General features: G+C 44.7%; 1 protein-coding gene across 4 annotated transcripts in view; it reads left to right on the top strand.

Annotated features, from left to right (window-relative positions):
- PAPLN (papilin, proteoglycan like sulfated glycoprotein) overlaps positions 1-19,480 on the top strand; it is a 57,307-nt gene that overhangs the window by 35,259 nt on the left and 2,568 nt on the right. For 2 of the 4 annotated variants that reach the window (XM_083746384.1, XM_083746386.1), the window contains 13 exons: positions 1,412-1,568; positions 3,127-3,213; positions 4,125-4,398; positions 4,502-4,619; positions 6,912-7,041; positions 8,986-9,625; positions 10,656-10,793; positions 11,591-11,715; positions 12,824-12,965; positions 14,150-14,287; positions 15,948-16,075; positions 18,653-18,761; positions 19,049-19,224. In XM_083746384.1, the coding sequence (XP_083602510.1) occupies positions 1,412-1,568; positions 3,127-3,213; positions 4,125-4,398; positions 4,502-4,619; positions 6,912-7,041; positions 8,986-9,625; positions 10,656-10,793; positions 11,591-11,715; positions 12,824-12,965; positions 14,150-14,287; positions 15,948-16,075; positions 18,653-18,761; positions 19,049-19,224 (2,362 nt within the window). Of the gene's footprint in view, positions 1-1,411; positions 1,569-3,126; positions 3,214-4,124; positions 4,399-4,501; positions 4,650-6,911; positions 7,042-8,985; positions 9,626-10,655; positions 10,794-11,590; positions 11,716-12,823; positions 12,966-14,149; positions 14,288-15,947; positions 16,076-18,652; positions 18,762-19,048; positions 19,225-19,480 lie in introns of all 4 variants that reach the window. The other 2 variants (XM_083746385.1, XM_083746383.1) reach the window with 1 other exon arrangement.

Below are 19,480 nucleotides of genomic sequence, written 5' to 3'. Positions count from 1 at the left end.
CCTACTTTGCTATAGGTAAAAAAGGTACCTATACTTCGCTATACCCCAGTTTATCTGTCCATTGCTGCCCATCTCCTCTCTGCTGCCTCTTTCAGGGCATTTCCACACTAGGGCATTAATTCATATGTAGATCTTCACACATGAATGTTTTGCATGTTATGCACTTGAAATCCGTCTCAGTGTTTTCATTCTGCAGTAGTGGGTGGTTCTTGATGGAATATGTTCATGCTGTGTGTTTTCCCCTCCCGACAGTGAGTACTTCTCCGCTTACCACAGACCACTGTGGGCATACACACAGATTTACACACAGTTTACCTGTGCTTGCCCACTTATATTTTTATATAAGATTGGCACAAAGTACAATAAATAATTATTTTAAAAACAAAAATGTCGCTCCAGGCCAAGCAATGATTTTGAGTTGGTTGCATGAAAGGCTGCAACTTCCTTTCCTGCCCCTTTCCTTTCCTACCTTTTGTACCTGCAAGGGTAAATTTTATGTTTATTTTTAATGCAGCTGCTTTGTAGAAAATCAGCTCTGCACAAAAGAACCGCTTTAAAAATAAAAATATCACTTAGCTGCCTTCAGAAACAACCAGTGGAAAAAGGTGGGCTGATTTTTTTGCCTTTGTGCAAAGAAAATGGAAGTAGGGGGTGTGGCAGTGAAATGACATCACACATGCTTTGAAAAGAACACCTGCTTGCACAATGAGCTTCAATTGGGTAACATGGAGTTTTATATTGGATTTTCTTCCATTACCAGATTATCTGTGGATTACGAAAATCCAAATTTAGCAGGGGGGAAGTGTGGGCTGCCGTTTGGGTGAGGAGAATGTTGTGTGGACAGTGGAAAGAAAAACAGAGACATAAGCAGCTTCAAATCCACACATTAAATTCCAATGTGGACAACCGCTTTACAAGACCTGTTTGCATCAACATAGCCTTTGTTGAACCTCTGGAATAATGGAAACTAAAGTGAGAATGAGATCACCTCGAGACAACCTAGACATTATAATTTATAGCCCAGCTCGACCATACATGCCTGTGGAATGTGCTGGTGAATGAATCATGCTCAGATTATCACTTTCTTTGGGAATTTGTTTATTTCAAAAAATGTATACACCACTTGACTGTAAAGTATAGAGAAGATACAATTGGAGCCAACATAATTTGTAAGTTTGTCTGGGACAAATTTATCCCATGACACAGAAATAATTTTTCCATTTATAAATTTTATTCTCCCACCAAGGCCTACAACCTACTAGCGGTTACCTGCTCACTACCTGAAAATTCATGTTTTAACACCTGCTATCAGAAACTCATAGGGTTACTCTCTCAGGATAGTGTTACTCTTGTAACGTTACTCTCTCGGGTTACAGCCCCCTAGTAACTCGGCTTGCACTTTGTGATCTAGTGCTCAAAGAGCTGTGACTCAGGCATCCGAACGCGCCAGGTCATGTGTGCAGACGGGGATTCCAAGTTCTACAACCACGAGATGTGCCGGGCCATCCAGCCGCAGATACCAGCCATGCTTGGAACATGCAACACCCAGCCCTGTCATCTGCCGCAGCGTAAGTGAAAGCTATCAGCTGTCCACAACCCCCCTTGGTTCTTTTGCTCCTTTTAAGGTGCTATTCCTACCCAGTATCCATTTTCGGACACCTGGGCTGTTAGAATGCATAGTACCACCACCTTTACGTAACAGATTCAGCATTGGGTGTTGTTTTCTTTTGCTGCTCCTAAACCGTGGGTGGGCAACGTCTTCTCTTTGTTAAACAAAGGCCCGTTGACCCATGGGAGAAATCAGTTGGGGGCCTGAGCCAAAGATGGTCAGAGCTGCAGCCAACGGTGGGAGGACCCAGTAATAAACTGTGTATGGGCCCCTCCAGAGATCTATACAGTGGATTAAATTATGCCATCAGGGGTGCAAGAGGGCCTAGGAGCCTCCAAGCTGGCCGCAGCAGATTGGGTCTTCCCTGCTCAATGTTGGAATCACTGAGATGTAATCAGGATAGCAACAAGGTCTAGAGCAGCCTTTCTCAACCTGTGGGTCCCCAGATGTTGTTGAACTACAACTCTCATCACCCCTAGCTAGCAAGGCCAGAGCTCAGGGATGATGGGAGATGTAGTCCAACAACATCTGGGGACCCACAGGTTGAGAACCACTGGTCTAGAGGTTTCTCGGGCCTTTTCATACCTATTGATGAAGAGACGGGCCTTTCCGTTTCCCTGCTAACTGCTCTTTAAAAAGAAAAAGAAAAAAGGAGATGCCAGAGGTTGACCCTGGGAACTTCTTCCTTCAATGCATGTGAACTGTCTCTGTTCTTTTGGCTACAAATTACATATACCTAATCAAACTGTGGAAGCTGTCAGAACAATGATGAGAAAAGCAAGAGGCTTATTGTCTGGGTGTGCTAGGGTATCCGTTAGGGTTGCCATATGCCTGTAATCTCCCGGCAAAATTTCAGGGGAAATCCGGACGTATGGCAACCCATGTTGGCAGTGTCGTTTTTGCCAATCCTCCTTAAAAATAGCTCAAAAAGTTCAACAACTTTGTGTGTGTGTCCCCAAAAAATCTCAACATCTTTATTAGTCTGCTTCTTATTGAAATCAATTAATATTATGGTACCACATAAAGCAGTACAGAACAGCATCTTGGAACTGCCCTAAAATCTGCCCCCAATGTCAAGTCATACAGACTCAGCAATAATCCAGTTGGTGCTTCTCTGTTTCAAAAGTGTAATAAAAGTAGGTCCTTTCTCCTTGCATTTCTGTTTCTGTGTTGGTGCATTTTTGCCTCATAATAACAACATCTCACATCTCAAGCCCTGGGTGTGAAAGCCTGCAGAGGTGACTTTTTGCAGCTTCATTTTCACATGTCTTGAAGTTCCATTCCCCCCACCCCACCCCACCACAACATTAAAAAACATATAATTGAAGCTTCCTTTCACTGATTTCCATGAAAGCAGGATTTTTTTGGGTTAGAGGATAATTTAGAACAATTCTCTATGCTCTGCCCCTACCCTGCTCACCTAGTTGCTGAAGACACAGATGATTTTAGGTATTCCCAGTTGTTGATGTTGATCTTAGTTCAATGTTTCTAACCTATGGATACTAATCTCATTGCAGAGGTTCCCAGTATGCAAGACTCTGCAGGCTATGATGTCAACCGCCAGACCTTGCTGACCCGATACAATCCTGACCACGGCACCATAGGTTTGAAACTACCTGAACTTTGCTTTCTTTCTCCAATGTTTATGTTGTTGTTTTTGTACCTTCCTTTAGAATAGCTTTACAAAAAGTTAAGAGTCTTTGTGGCCCATATGTATGTAGAGTACAGCTCTCTGAGGGAAAGATGGGAAATGGGATGGACCCTGGACCAAGCCAGTGTCTGTCTTTCATTTTCCTGACTCTGAAATGATGGTATGCCTCTTAGAAAAGAAAGCAGTAGTAAACATGGAGATAGGGAGTCAAACCTAACCCAGGAGCCCAGAACCACTCCTCTACCACCACACATCTTGCTAATCTCCGATGCCTGGCAGTGGGTCCCGCTGAAATTTTGCCTCACGTCCCTCCCTCCTTAAGGAATGTGAAACTGCTTTATGAATTCTGCTTTATTCAGTGTTATTTCTAGGGCAGATTCTGAGAGGGCCCCTGGGTTAGGAAAGCTTTTTGTGGTTCATTATCCTGGTGGGATGCTGCCTGATCCTGCATACTGATAGTTGTTGAGGCCAGTTTCAAATGTGTGTTGGACTTCTCCCCAAAATGGACAGGGCCAGACAGTAGTCACATACCCTTAGCACATAGAAAATCACAGACACTTGACCGAGACACACACTTGACACACAAACACATATGTACAGGGGCAATGGAAGACTCTAACATAATGCAGGAACAAAAAGCAGTTGTGAGGAATTTCTATGAAAGGGCACTGTCAACTTATTTTTACTCTGAATAGACCTGTGACTGTTAATTTCAGTAGGTCAACTATGAGTTGAATACAACTTGAAGTGCCTGTCCTGCTAGGACAGAATGAGAGGCCCTGACATATAACCATAGATCTGGGCTTAACTCTAGATGTGATCCTGTAACTGTGGGTACATGCTATAAGATATTATGTTTTTCAGCTTCTGCAAATGAACGAATAACCCAAGCTGGTTCTACTACTCATCACCAAGTCCAGCCTAATGGAGATCATGACTCCAATTTCTTGCCCCTTCAATGGGAGTCTTACTTAGGATCCTCAGTGTCCCGCCACTTCAATTCCCATCAAAATGTTGCCTCAACAACTGAAGTTCAAGACTGCAACCAGAGCCTTCATGGTTGCTGTTCAGATGGCCAGACTGTGGCCGCTGGTCCTTTTGGCCAAGGCTGCCCATTTGACACTTGCCATCAGAGCAGGTAAGACAAGCTGGTTAAATCCATTTAATCTGCCAGCAAAGACAGCAGATCTGTTTGAACAGATTACACCAATATTGGTTTCCATTCTTTTCCCCTGGTATAGGTATGGGTGCTGTCCTGATGGAATATCACCTTCTCAGGGACCAAACAAGGAAGGGTGCCCACAATACTACAGTGATGTTTATGTGAACAGGAATGAACCTGTTGTTGCTGCTCCAACAGTAAGGGTGACTCCAAACATCCTTCTTGTTGTGAATTCATAATGATTTGTACTCATGATGGTACCTGGGTGGTTATACGCAATCTTGCTTTAATACTGTTTGCATCTTCAAATGCTTTGGGTCGGACATACAGCCTCATTTCCAATCAGTGTATATACTGCATCTTCCTAATGAAATCCTATAACTTTTTCTACCAGTGGTGGGGTAGAGGGTGTTCCCCTGCTTTTGTTGCATTGTAACACAATAATGCAATAAGGGTGGAGAAGCCTTGCAGTAAACCAGAATGATGTGTGGTCAGTCCAGTATAAATCTACCACTAATGCACTATTATGTTGCAGAGTACACCTAAGCATAGGAAATATTTATGCCCGATGTTCTAGGTGAAATAATTCAACAGTAGTCAGTATTTATACTGCGGGTGGCACTGTGGTCTAAACCACTGAGCCTCTTGGGCTTGCCAATCAGAAGGTTGGCGGTTCAAATCCCCGTGACGGAGGGAGCTCCCGTTGCTGTGTCCCAGCTCCTGCCAACCTAGCAGTTCGAAAGCATGTCAGTGCAAGTAGCTAAATAGGTACCGCTGTGGCAGGAAGGTAAACAGCAGCTCCGTGCTCTCTGGCACTTGTTAGTGTCCTGTTGCACCAGAAGCGGTTTAGTTCTGCTGGCCACATGACCCGGAAAGCTGTCTGGACAAATGCCGGCTCCCTCGGCCTGAAAAGTGAAATGAGTGCCGCAACCCCATAGTCACCTTTGACTGGACTTAACCGTCCAGGGGTCCTTTATCTTTTTATCTTTACTTTATACTGTATTATACCAACAGTGTGCTAGATTAGAAGTTTTGGATCTTGGCTCTGGTTTTCAGTTAAACCTGTGATGATCTTCTCCTTTCAGGGATCTAAATATGTCTCTTCTTTCAGGCGATGACTTTGAGGCATTGCAGTTACATTGTGATTGTATTGCATACATCGTGTAATGAGTAATAATACTACAGTAATACCTACTACACACACAAAATCACACACTTGGTTCTAGTAGGTCAGTTACACATTAAGGTAGGATGTGTGTGAGAGAGGAAGACTAGCTTGCTTAAAGTCATGTGAGATCTTCTGGTTCACAGCTCAGTATTATATAGGGACCATATTGCCCAATCCGTAATTGTGCAGTCCATAATGCCCCAAGAAACACCATTGAAGCTGGGTTAGTATTTGAAGCACAACGTTTTGTAAATGTTTCTCTGGAGTTAATGATAAACATTTAGACCTTCAGGGGGATCTGTATCTCACAGGAAACAAACAGAAGTACTGGATGAACCAGATTGCTCGCAGTGTATATTATGATAAATTTTCAGATCAATGGTGGGTGACTAGAGTATTGTCCAGATAGCAGCCACTGAGTTGTAGCATCCCATTGTCCATTCTGGACTCACAAGCAGTATTTTGGCTTTTTGGCACCCTGGACATTAGCCCTAGCTCTGACGCCATAGTCCCTCTACTTTCCTCCTTCTTTATTGTATTTATATACCGCCCTATACCCAGAAGTCTCAAGGCGGTTCACAGAACAAGATCAACATAAAACACCACAATATATACAAGATAGATAGTAGATAGATCTATCTGTCTATCTACTTTCTTCCTTATTTTCCTTCAACCACTTCTGGGCCTGCAGCTGCCTCTGGCAATCATGCTTGGATCCTGTCCCAGCTGCTTTGCTAAGCACAAGCAGTAGTAGGACCCTCTCCAGTGGCTGGGGATTGCATTTGCAACACCTAATTATCTACTGCATTTTTTAGCAAAGTGCATGGGCTCAGTTCCCAGGGATACTGATGGTGGGTGTTTTGAGAACAAAGTGGGTGGGAGCTTTGCCCAGCTGCTCGGGCCATCTGGAGAAACATCCAATTTATTCATAGGTGGGCAGACTCTTGGGTTTCCTGTATTATCTGAGCTGATGGTCCCCATTTAGTTCACACTAGGCAAGGGGTCAACTTTACAAGCCTGAAGCAAAAGAAGAAGAAAAAAGATTTTTCTTTCCTTAGCATGTCACTGGAACAGCTTATGAAACAATTCCCCTTCTCCCAATATTGCTTATAATTGTTAGTGGCAATTATCCCAAGTCAAAGAGAAACATTCTGGTGCATGTTTTCATTACCTGTCAAAGTTGCCCCATCAGGTGCTTAAAAAGGGATGGTTGGTCTTAGCTCCTCCTGTGGATTTGTTTATGGGTTTGGTTTTGTGGTATGAGATCTTTTACACCATCTCAGTAATGAGACCATCTCAGTAACTTCTGGCTTTGTCCAAGGCGAGCCGAGTTCTGTCCCAGGAGAGGCCAGCGGAGGAGTGTCGTGTTTCTACGTATGGTTGCTGCTATGACAACGTTGCTTCGGCTTCTGGGCCTCAGGGGGATGGATGCCTCAATAGACCCAGCCAACGTAAGTGATCCTTAGGTTTTGAAAGATGGTTTACCCATTGCTTTATGCCAACGTGAACAGAATCACTTCACATCCTTCTTCATGGCACTGTAAGCTATAATAATAATAATAAATTTTATTTATATCCCGCCCTCCCCAGCCGAAGCCGGGCTCAGGGCGGCTAACAACAATAAAACAGTACAAAAGTACAGCACAAACAACATTCTAAAATCATTCATTATAAAATTAATTAATTAATTAGACAACCCAGTATCCAAATAATAATAATAATAATAATGGCAACAATCCCTTGGCCAGAATTTAGAATCAGTCTGAAATCCACCCTTAAGATCCCAGTCTCTGAATTCTGTTGGTTTTGTAAGAAATGCCTATTAAATAATCAGAGTACCATTTCAGTTCCGTTTTATGGGGCTTCTGCATTCAGTGTTCCTGACAGGAAGGAATCACTTAACACATTTCTGTTATCGAATTATTCTTGTTCAGCTACCCTGAAGAATGAATGGCTTTTGAGCACAGTTTCCCAGAAAGGAAAACAGCATGGACAGGGCCAGGGACCAAGCGACTGCAGCCTTGAAGCCACCTGGCACCTTGCCGTCTTTTTCAAAGCTGCATTGTTTATCACAGTCGGCTACTTCTGGTTGGCTTCTGCAAGCTGTGATGGGCATAGGCCCAACCTAGAAGTGCTCACCCACATACCCTTGAAGCACAATGCCTGGTTTTGTGAGCAGCGCCATTTGATACAGAGACAGAACTGAGCCTCTGATAACGTGAATCCTGACTCCCCTCTAAGGGCAAATCCATAATGCAAACTTTTAAGTGCAAATTATTTTAAACTAACTGTCCCAGCTTTCTCAAAAGAATTCTAGAAAATGGTTATGATTTTTTTTTTTTAAAAAAAGATCTGATCTTAAATGACGTTTGCTGCCTTTTTTTACACCTGCTCTCATAATGCCTGGCCCCCTGCTAGGCTTTTTCAGGTGCTGAGGCAGAATACTGTGACAGGAGACCCCTCCAACCCCAGACTCATTTATCTAAGCTTCCAGTGACTGCTTTGTACTGCCATAGCATCCTTTTTGCCAGGAACGCTGGCATGATTTTCCAACAGTTGAGACCTGGGCAGTAGTGACAGGATGGGAATGGTATGTGGTGAGGGGTAGGCAAGTCTGAGAGAGTGTGTGGTTATCCCACTGCTTCTTATCTGATACCTCCTCCCAGAGTGAAAACACTCTCCAGTTGCCCTTGCGCCATGAATAGGGCAACATTCTTTGCACAGTCTATCCTGGACTGGTCTGTGCTTTAGTACACATCTGACTTTATTGTTTACTTGTACTAGCTGTACACACAGTTATTGAAAAAGACTACAACAAAATCACACAGTAGAAAATAGTTTTGCTGTGCCTAAGCAACCTGTAGTGAATGAGCAAGGATTGATAGCAGGCTTCAAGTTCCTGATCCATATTGTCATCTGGGTTTATTTACTGAGCATCTTACAGACAAACAGCGATTTGGGGCTCATGAACACTTCTGTTTGTCCCATGCCAAGAAAGCTTGGGCCTGAGAAGTTTCCCACTTATCCTGTGCTTTCTAGGTGTGGCTCCAAAGGACTTTGCCACTTGCTCCTGGAAAACCTGCTCTTTGTGTTTATCACACTTCCTCTTGTCCTGCTGCTTCCCTCCGCCCCGGGGCACCTGCTCTTTAAAGCTCATTCAGAACAAATGGCAATTTGGGTTTTCTCCAGATTGACATTTGTTCCGATTTAACACTAAAGAGCGGGTTTTCCATGGGAAAGGAGTGGGGCAGAGGGGAAAATCACTCAGACCCATGCTTTCTAGGCATGGGACAAAGAGAAGCATGGATGAGCCCTGAGTGGGGATGTGGTCAGAAGAAGATTTGTGTATCTGCTTAATCTATAACAACTGCTTCTTTCCTGACATTTCCTATTAGCTTATCCTATCGGTTGCCTGCTGCCCAGCGCCCATGGCCCATGCTCAGATTGGACTACGCGCTGGTACTTTGTACATGACGTTGGGAAATGCAATCGGTTCTGGTATGGGGGCTGCCACGGCAACAACAACAACTTTGCTTCTGAAGAGGAGTGCATGAAAACTTGCCATAGATCAGTGGGAGGGAGTGATGTGGGACACCACCACCATGCTGCAGTTCCTAACATCCACTCTAGTTCTCACTTGGGAGGAGTTGCAGAGGAGCAGCACCAACAGCAGCCTGCAAGAGGAGCCACGAGTCATAGCCATGGAGGAGGAGGAGGAGGAGGTGGGGCTTTCCATGCACACACTGACTCAGAAACTCACTCATTGCTACGTCATGGGGAGAGAGGCTGGGGAAGGACCATGACTATAGATAGCCTGCCTGAGTCTCAGCAAGGAATGGGGGAAAGAAGGAAGGATCCAGCAAACCACCTTCATGGTTTAGGGGAAACTGTGGTCTCTGGACACTCTGAGAGGCGGCAGACAGTTCACCGTGAGCATCAAGGGTGGAGGAGAGAATCTGCAGCAGATGGATCAGTAGTGAATGGATTTGAGCGCCAAGCCTCAGCAAGCTCTTCCTTCCCTCATTCTCTAAACAGGTAATATTTTGCAATAGCAGGCGTCTCTGCTAGGCGTTGTTTTCTGCAGCATGAGATTGTTTTGCTGCAGGGTGAGGACAGACAACCTATCATAAAGGATTCCAATATAAGCCTGACACAGGACTAATCCCCTCCACCCCCTGGGAATGTGAGCTACCCAGTACCAGTATTTTCTTTTTAAATTTTAAAGTGGCCGTGCATTCATTTTTGTACACCCACAACCACTGACTTCACAAAGGGATGTGAATGAGTTGTGTCTGCTAACAGACTTGTAGTCAGCTGTATCTCTCCTGACTCGTGCTGGATTCTAATGCCTGGCAGCTGTGGTCTGTTGCGAGTAACTTCAAACTCTTACTGGGGCCTTTTGGATAACAAAAGACAGTTAGCTAAAAGGCCCCAGCTCTTGAACACTCTACTGCAGGAATGGAGAACCTTTGCCGCATCCCAGTGTTGCTGAACTTCAACTCCCACCTTCCTTGGCCATTGGCTTGCTGTGGCTGTTGGGAGTTATAGTACAGCAACATCTGGAGGTCCAAAGACTCCCCACCCCTATTATAAAGATAGGCATTTGGATATGACAACATGGTTTGGCCCTTCATCTAGATAAAGATTGTTCTGGGTCAAGAACTGGTCTTCCAGAGAAGTGTGTGTTTATGAATTTTGGGTCTGGTATGCATGTGATGCAGAAGGTTTAACTTTCTCCCCCAGTTACAGATAGGTAGCTGTGTTGGTCTGCCACAGTCAAAACAAAAAAAATTCCTTCCAGTAGCACCCCAGTCGGTTTGCACTGTCTCTTCAGTCTGCAGAAGACTCTTCTCCCACTGTTTCCTTGCTTTAGCAACATGCAGACTGCTTCCAGCTCTGCCTAACATGGACCCACAGGGTAAAATGCTATTATTAGTTACTCCAGACTCTATTGCCCTTGCAAAAGCGTCAGGTGTTTTTTCTCTCTATCAGCAGTTATGCATTTACCACCCTGTCCTTTCAGAGCAGCCTTTGAACTTTGGGCTAACTACAGTATGTCTTTCAGGGTCTTCTTGGATGGATCGGAGTCTTCAGCAGTGGAGGCAGGCTTGGGACAAAGCATCCGTCTTCTCTGTAAGGCAGGCAGTTCCCGCTTCTCCAGAGTTGAATGGCAGAAGGATGGGCGGCCAGTGTCCTCTGACAGGTGAGCTTGACCCCTGGCACCCACCCCTGTGGTGGAACCCGCCCTACTGAAACCTATTAACATCACAGAAGCTTTTGGGTGAGTGGAGGACGTTGACATGAGTCTTATATTTTAGAATTCCTAGACACAGAAATTTTGATGAGTACCAGTGGAAGCTCTCTCTATATTATATGTGGCCTGCAACAGAATATTGCAGTGTGGAGCGCTGCTCGGGGTTCCAGCCACTGCACTCCATTCTGACGCACACACTAGCTACCACTCACTGCCTTGGTTTTCTAATCCACACCCTGCCCTGCTCCACACACAGAGGATTTTTTTAAAGACTCCTTTGTACTTCTTTAAACTTTGGGGCTCCTTCAAGCCTACTGCTACTCCCCTCTTGTGTGTGTGAATGGTGCTGAGTTTGTTACAAAAGGACAGCATTCAGAGAACTGAGATTACTGTTAGTATTAACTGAGATTACTGTTAGTATTAAAGATTATTGACTGATATCAGACTGCTCAGTGCAAAAAATTACGTACTGAGCAAAATGGACTTCTGTGGCTCTTGTGCATGACATGAAAATTAAGCATCCCCCCCCCCCCCAGCCCTCACGTGTATGTATTTTCTTGCATTATTCACTGGGTCCCACCTACGCAACTACTAGAAAAACTGATCAGAAGTCCGCCACATCGTTTAAGATTCCACCAGGCACTGCCCCAGTAGAGAAATAAATAAAAAGTTACTGTTAACAGGCATTGGCTGCTTTATAGCTCGTCTGCAATCTATGTCAAATGCTCTCATTTCTCCTCCTGCAGGCATACCTACCAGTCTGACAGTTCCTTGGTGATCAGCCAGCTCAGAGCTGAGGATGCTGGGACCTACATGTGCAAAATTTCGAATGGGAGGGTAGAACACAGGAAAATTGTGCTGAGGATCAAAGGTGAGGTGTTGTTTCTGTTTTAATACTTGAGATACCTTTGTCCATTTGTCAACTGAAACAGCCGGGCATAAGGAAAACGCCAACTTTGTAATAATAATCTGTTTGGTATAATAAAAATGCTATGGGTTGTATCTCCTGAAATGAATGGCCACGGGCAACTTAGGCCTATTAATTTTAATGGATCTACTCTGAGTAAAAGTTAGTTTAATAAAACCCTGTGATGTCAGCAAATCAGTCTCTTAAGCCAAGAAATAGTATTCTCTATGAAATTGAATATCAATACATGTATCAAGGCTTTGAGATTAGACCACTGAAGAAGCTCGGAAAACTACCTTGGGAGTGTGCTACCTGCAAGCCCCAGTAAAAGGGCCCCAATTGGGGCAAACAGCAGCCTCTTTATTACTTGGACTGCCAGGGCGAAACAGGTGCAAAACGCCAGCACCCTGTCTACAACTTTATCAACATCCATCTACAACTTCACTAGCATCTCTCAATCTTCTGTTGATTGAATGAGCAACATCTTTTCTATTCTAGCCCTGTCTTCTCTGTGGTGGTAGGTCTTTGAGGGAGTTCTGCTCTATCATAATTTTGCAAAGTTTTTAGTAAGCAAGGTCTCCGATTTTCCTTCCCATCCACCTCTAATTTAGCCATATTGGGAGGAGCTGCACTTTTCAATTTCTAGTAGGAATTGGGCTGTTGCCTGATCCAGGGCACATTTAAACTCTGGCCTCATAAATGAGGGGGGGGGGTCTTTGTACATTCAAGGGCCCAGTTGGGTAGTTTTGCACAGAGCACGCAGAGTTACTGGACCTTGCATGAAGGGCATTTCACTCCAGGCAAGACTGTCTGCTAGAGATTGCGAGCAATACACATACTCCGGATTGGGTTACCATTTTATAGTGGGCTCCCCTTGTAAACTGTTCCTTCTGGCAGGGGAAAGCATACTTTTACAATTAGCACTGGGGTGAGAAACAGACAGATTTCCCATTGGCTGTTTTAAAGGAAGTGAGCAGATAGATAGTTGGTTCTGATATGTGAAGTCAGCTGCTGATTTTTCTGTGCAGTCTTATGGCAAAGGGCAATCTTATTCAGAATTCTCTCTCCCTAGAAATCCCTGGATCTGATGTTTCACAGAGAGCAGGGAATCAGCTGATTCATGGTCAAAATCACCAGCACAGAGCGTTTGTTTCAGGACTTAGTACTGGGCAGTCACATGCCTCTCCTGTCAACCTTCCTCAGGCAACATACAGGTAAAGCTAACAGCAAATATAATACCTCTGTTCTCCACAGTGTGTCAAACCAGGCTGTGGCCCTTAAGCACTGTGAGTAGGTAAGAGAACTATTTTGAGAAGCTTCAGGGTATGAAATCACAGCTATATCGCAACTCATCTCAGGAATATTCACAGCAGCCTCCTTGGGAGGGGGGGACAGCTTGTTGCCGTCATGTTTAGAAGTCCATCCCATAAGTTTTTACAAGTGTTAACATTCCAGAATCTGGAACAGGTCCAGTAGGTCTCCTGCTCTTTCCCCACAAGCAAGACTTGACCAAAAACTTATGCCAGTCCTAATCTCCTGTCAGTTGTGGTGGAGGTTGAAGAGACCTTAGTCCACTGTTTCCGTAATGGCCATAGTCGTAGTTGCAGTCAGTCCATTCTGAGTCATATGGGTGGATGGTGGCAGTTCTTGCCAGTTGCTGCTACCTGTCTGCACCTCCCAGAACAAAAGGAGTGGTTCTCGGCAGGCTATTATTTATTTGATGAATTTCTAACCTGCCCCTTTAGGACACATTGCTTTCTCAAAGCAGTTTACCAAAATAAAACTGCCCTCCTAATTCATACAGTTCCCACTTTCTCTAGCCGGCTGATAGTTCAAGCAGTTGGGAGTGTCTAGCATGGGAGGGGAATGGGAATAAGTTGACCTCTTGGTACTTTTCTGGTAAGCATTGAGGTTCTTTATCTTTGGAGTGAAAGGAGTGGCTAGTGAAGATCCTCAAATAGCTACATGGTGAAACAGTGATATTCCACTGAAATTCCTCCAGCCCTTTGTAGAAATCAAGATACAGAACCAGGCAGGCTTGGGCTACAGGGATGGCACTGAAAAGAACATTCTGTTACTGTGGATTCTTGTGGCTAAAGGCATTTCTCTAGGCTTGCAGCCAAGAGAGTACTTAAGGAAGATGTGTTTATACAAGCCCGCATTTTGTAAAGCACTCGCCTAGTTGGTTTGCAGCTTCTGTCTTAAGTGCAGGCCTCTGCAGTAATCCATTCATGCTCAAATCAAGATGAGGAGCCGCTGCATACTGTGTGTGTGTGTGTGTGTGTGTGTGTGTGTGTTTGCATAGGTGCTGTTCACAGGAAAAGTCAAGAGAAAGGTTCTGATTACATTACACAGATTCAAAATACAGAGCTAGAACACTTGTAAATTTGTTTTCCAGGTTAAAAATGTATAAGAATGAACCCTCGATTGTTGATGCCAATATCGGGGAGCGAGTCAGATTGCCTTGCCGTGTAGAGGCTTTGCCTTCTGTAACCATTGAGTGGCAGAAAGACGGACAGCCCATCTCCTCTCCAAGGTAAGCTACAACTAATGTGTTTCTACTTTCCCATCTTCTTCTTTCAATGCCGGGGTACACAGCTCAAACCACTCTGACCAACAGGGCTACGTTGTTAGGTTAATTAGGGACAAGCATTTGTTACAATTTTTACTGTTTTTAAAGGCACATCCTCTGCTAACGTACATTTTCACTATTGTAGGCACTCTTTGTGACAATATAGCTTTTCGTATTCATCTGAGGCCACACCCCATTTCTCTTGATGCCAACCCCCCAGGTCATTCTCCATCCTCATTTTTCATTTTAGCAAAACCTTATCTGAGCAACCCCCTTCTCTTTCTGTTTCCCCACCCAAAGTCTTAATTACAACTCCCATTTTGTAGCTACCTACTATTTTCCCTTCAGCCTGTGACTCCTTTCAAAATTTCTGAAAGCTAGTTCTCTCCTGTCCTGAGGGCAAGGTGGGTCCTTAGGTAGCCTGGTGGCAGTGTTGGGGGCAGTGGTGTTCCAATGGGGGGCAGTGCTCCCTGGGTGCCATGTCTGGGGAGGTGACAAGAAGGCACTCTGCTTGCGGCTGCAGCCACATGTAGAGGATCCTCCCTTCGTGGCTGCAGCTGCGAGCAGAGTATCCCGGCACCGTCCGTATGGCACTGGGCGGTGGCAAACTTCTATGTACAGCGCATGTGTGGCATCGCTATGTACGGCGCATGCGTCGCACGTAGCACCGCTGCACATGCACCCTACGTAGTGATGCCCCACCCCAGGTGTCACAACGCCTTCATTCGCTCCTGGTTGGGGGGAGGCCACCTCAGCTGTAACTCTGGGAACTAGATGGCAGGGAATTCCCCTCCCTTCAGGGCAAGATGGTCCTTGCATAGCCTTGTGGTGGAGGTTGGGGAAGTAGAGGTCACCTCCATCAAGAAGACTGCCCTTACATGGTACATACCTGCTCTGCTTACCCCACATTTAGTGACTTACTCGGTCCTTATTCTGGTTCATCCAGTTCATTGCCAAATTCACTGAAATAATGTGACAAAACTGTTGTGACCACTTAACCAAAATTGGTTCTTGTGACAACCAAGGACTTAAAATTCTTCAAAGTCATTACATAGTAGACGACAGCAAAAGTAATTGTTATTTTAATAATAATAATTTTATTATTTGTACCCCGCCCAACTGGCTGGGTTTTCCCAGCCACCCTGTGCGGCTTACAGCACACATAAAAACATAGTAAAACAGCAAACATTAAAAACATTAAAAACTTCCCAATAGAGGGCTGCCTTCAGATGTAATTCTATCTCCTTGACATCTGGCTAAAGGGAGGGCATTCCACAGGGTGGGTGCCACTACTGAGAAGACCCTCTGCCTGGTTCCTGGTTTTACAGATAAAAGGGGTGAAGCCCACCTGCACTGTACAAGCCTGAATTCAAAAGGATGAGCTTGAAGAGAGACTACTGCTCTTTGGTTGTTGTTCACTTTGCAGCAGTCAGACAGGCTTGACAGCTGATCCTCAGAGGTCGTAAACAAGTTTTGAGAGAGAGATGTGGAGGCACAGTAAGGGTACCTGCATTCAGACTATGCTTTGAGCAATGTAACCTCTCTCAAATAAGTCATTGAGTTAGATGCAAATAAATTCCTTCTCATTAAGACTCATAGTCGCTATTCCTCTCTTGCTTTCCAGGCACAGACAGCAGTCTGACGGTGCCTTAGTTATCAGTCGCCTTGCCTCTGAAGATGCTGGCTTCTTTACCTGCATTGCTTCCAATGGCCGGGATCAGGATCAGCGGAGAGTCCAGATCATACCTAGAGGTACTAAAAAGCGAAGGAAGATAGATCTTGCTTTGATATTAAGGGGGGACTAGGGTGAACTTGCACAGGAGGTAAATGGAAATGCTCAATTTGTGCCGCTGCTGTTAAACCAAGCATCAGGCCAATGAACAATGCTGAGAGCCAATACGCACCTACAACCAATCTGGAGTGGGAGATATTTGTGTGTTTCAAACAATGGGTTCCTTCGTATTTAGGTTATCTGAAATAGTTTGAAAATGAGAGGGAGTTGCAGTGATGTGTTTTTAAAAAACCAACCCCAAACTGAGCCACTCACACAAAGCAGCCTCAGACAGTTCTGTTTCAAGCAGCCAGCAACATGTTTATTAGTACTTGGTGCTAATGATGATGAGGCCATGTGGGCCCCTCCAGATGAGCATTCATCCTGATTTGCTTGCACAAATAAGGTTTGATTATATCCAGCCTTCATGGACCATTTGTTCCAATTTGTTTGCAGGGCGGTTATATGACAATAAACATTCATTCTGTTTTGCTTGTGGGGTGTTGCACACACATTCCCATCAGTAATTCATTCATATCACACTTTTCAAGGCCTTTCCCCATCACTTTCCAAGCTGCAAAAGGTTTGATTCCCCTTTTAAAAATAAAAATTGTTTTGCTAGGGCAACGGAGCTCTTTAAACCACTTTAAGTGCACAAAGCTAAAGTTCTGGCGTGCAACTGAATCACTCCCACACAATACTGACACACTGGAGGTGCCCAAATTTAGCTTCATCGTTAGTAGCACCAAGTTAGAGCTCATGCTTTTGCATGTAAAAAGGTCCCAGGCTCTGTCCCTGCATCTAAGGCTGGAACAGATTTCCATCAGAAACCCTGGAGAGCTGCTGCTGGTTAGTGTAGACCTGAGGTCACCAATGTGGCCCTCTTCAAGACTTCCCCTGGTGCCCACAAAGCCTCTGAGCATTTCCCCTGCTCACTAACCCTTTCATATTGAGATGGTGAAGGGGATTACCTTTCTCTTCCACTGCCACCACTGGAAATGGCATAGAGCTGAAAAAGGAAGTTGAAAAAGCAATGTTCTTTCCCACTTCCTCTTTCAATTCCATAGCCTTTTCAAGGAACTGGATCAGCACCTGAGTAGCTGAATAGAAGACAGAGTGACCAAGAAGATAGGAAAGAAAAGGGAGCAATCCAGGAGGAGGAAATCAGAGCAGCCGGGAGGACAAAATAGGGTGGAGACAGACAGACACATGCACAAACACTCAAGTTGAATCCAGCAAAACAGATCCTCTCCAATTTGCATTATTTCCCACCATCAGGTCACAGATCATATCTACCTCCATTGACTTTCCAGTAAGGCCATGGTACAAAAACATAGAGCCTCATAATTTTTGTAAGAGATCCTCTCAAAACCACAACCAAATCATTAGACACATGTGTACACAGATGTAATGGTTCTCTTGTCACACTGTGTAAAAACCAAGAGGATCCATGCCTTGGATCAATGTTTTTGTAGTAATGGAAATCACCAGATGTGCAATGTTTACTATAAAGGGGTAATTGGATGTATTTTGAGGGGATCCCATGTACAGTGGTACCTTGGTTTGCAACCGTTTTGGATTACAACCATGTCAAACCTGGAAGTGTGGGTCCCTTTTTTGGATTACAACCCATTTTTTTTTATTATTACAACCCATTTTTGAAGGCCCCATTGGCGAAAGCGTGCCTTGGGTTACAACCTGTTTTGGTTTACAACTGGACCTCTGGAACGGATTATGGTTGTAAACCAAGGTACCACTGTACAATCATACACATTCAATCCATTCTACTTTACCCGTAACTCCAAGAGCAAGAGAGCGCCTTTTATTTTTGTTCATCTGTGAAGGGAGGGGACGCTGACTGCTGGGGTGGGGTGAAGAAGAAAAGCAACCAGAGGGGATGGTGCCCACAGTATATTTTGAATGTGCCCATGGGTCAAAAGGAGGTTAGCAGCTCCTGGTGTAGACAAGAGTGAGCTAGGTAGACCTGTGGTCTGACTCTACATAAGCCAGTTTGACTACAGCGCAAAAGCAGCCCTCCTGGTTTAATGAGTTAAGGTCTCTCAAATTAGATGAGAGGCTAGAAGACCACACAAAATTCATAAGGTTTTTTTTGTGGGGTGGAGACTAGGGCAGTTTTGGCAGTTTCAACTTTCAAACTAGTTTAAATCTTCAACTGTATGGAACTCTGGGAACAAGTAACTCCTGTGACTGAACAAAGTTGTTGCTTTTTGTTGTTGCTAAGACCAGAGTTCATATTTTTGCTGCTAAAGAAGAGCCTTGAAGAAAGAGGCATTTTAACTATAGGTTGATGGTTACATCATAAGGTTTCTGGACAAAGGATCCTGTTGTGGAAAATGGCGCTGAGATTCCTTTCCCACACTTTACAGTAGGCTAGTGTCCAGCTCGAGAGGCCAAGTTCATGCAAGCAGCAGAGCTTTGGGTAGTTAGTCAGCGCTGGGTATTCAGAGCTCGGCATTCACAGCCCCGTTCCTGAAGGAATTGGCTTGGCCCCCTGCGTGGACTCTTCCTGGGATTGACAATACCCTTTTCCTCCTCAGGGGAGCTGAGAATCACTGGCCTGCTGCCCAGCCTCTCTGTGTCAGAGGGGGAGACTGCTCAGCTTCAATGTGTTGTGACAGGCAACAATGTGAACATAAGATGGTCAAGGTAAAAAAAGGAAAAACTGAGCTGCAGAATTTACCTTCCCTTCCTTTCCCCTTCAATTCCAGTGAGACATGAATTGGCAAGCAAAAACTTGCATTACCACAGCAATGGTGTATCCAGGTTTACTTTACTCTTCAATCCCAACTCAGCTGTTGAGAATGTGGTCTCTGTTCATGTAGGCTTGTTAAAACACTTATGTGTCTGCCTGTGTTTCCTTCTCCTGGGGTCTGCAGTAAGTGAAAGGCCTCTCTCTTTCAAAGTGCAAAACGAAGGCATTTCTTTCTGCTCAGGAATGGAGTTCCGGTGAGAGCCGATGGCCATCATGTCCAGACGTCCCAGGATGGAAGCCTATTCATATATAATGTGCAGTCGGGTGATGAGGGGTCCTACACCTGCAATGCCTACAGTGGCAGTAATTCTGTCAGTGCTAGTACAGAGCTGAAACTTATCCGGAAGAGGCCAGAAGGTATGTATGCTCTACAGTCTTTCCAGCTAAGACTCCACAATTGTAGTGTTCCATTCTGAACACTATGAACACATGCTAGCCTCTCTTAGGCCTCAGGTAAATGCATCTCCCAGGAGGATCGGGTTCCCCTTGGAGCAGACTTGTGGGGTTCTTAATTTACATTTCAGATGCCTGTGCTGTTTAATTTTCCCCTTTAAACACAACTGCCCTGATTGGTTTTACCACTATCTTTATGCTTTACGTTATGCTTCAGTAT

Source organism: Podarcis gaigeae, assembly GCF_964106915.1.
Source record: "Podarcis gaigeae genome assembly, chromosome: 1".
Taxonomy (NCBI): Eukaryota; Metazoa; Chordata; class Lepidosauria; order Squamata; family Lacertidae; genus Podarcis; species Podarcis gaigeae.
The sequence above is the reverse complement of the archived record's forward strand: the minus strand, read 5'-3'. Positions and strand labels throughout refer to the sequence as shown.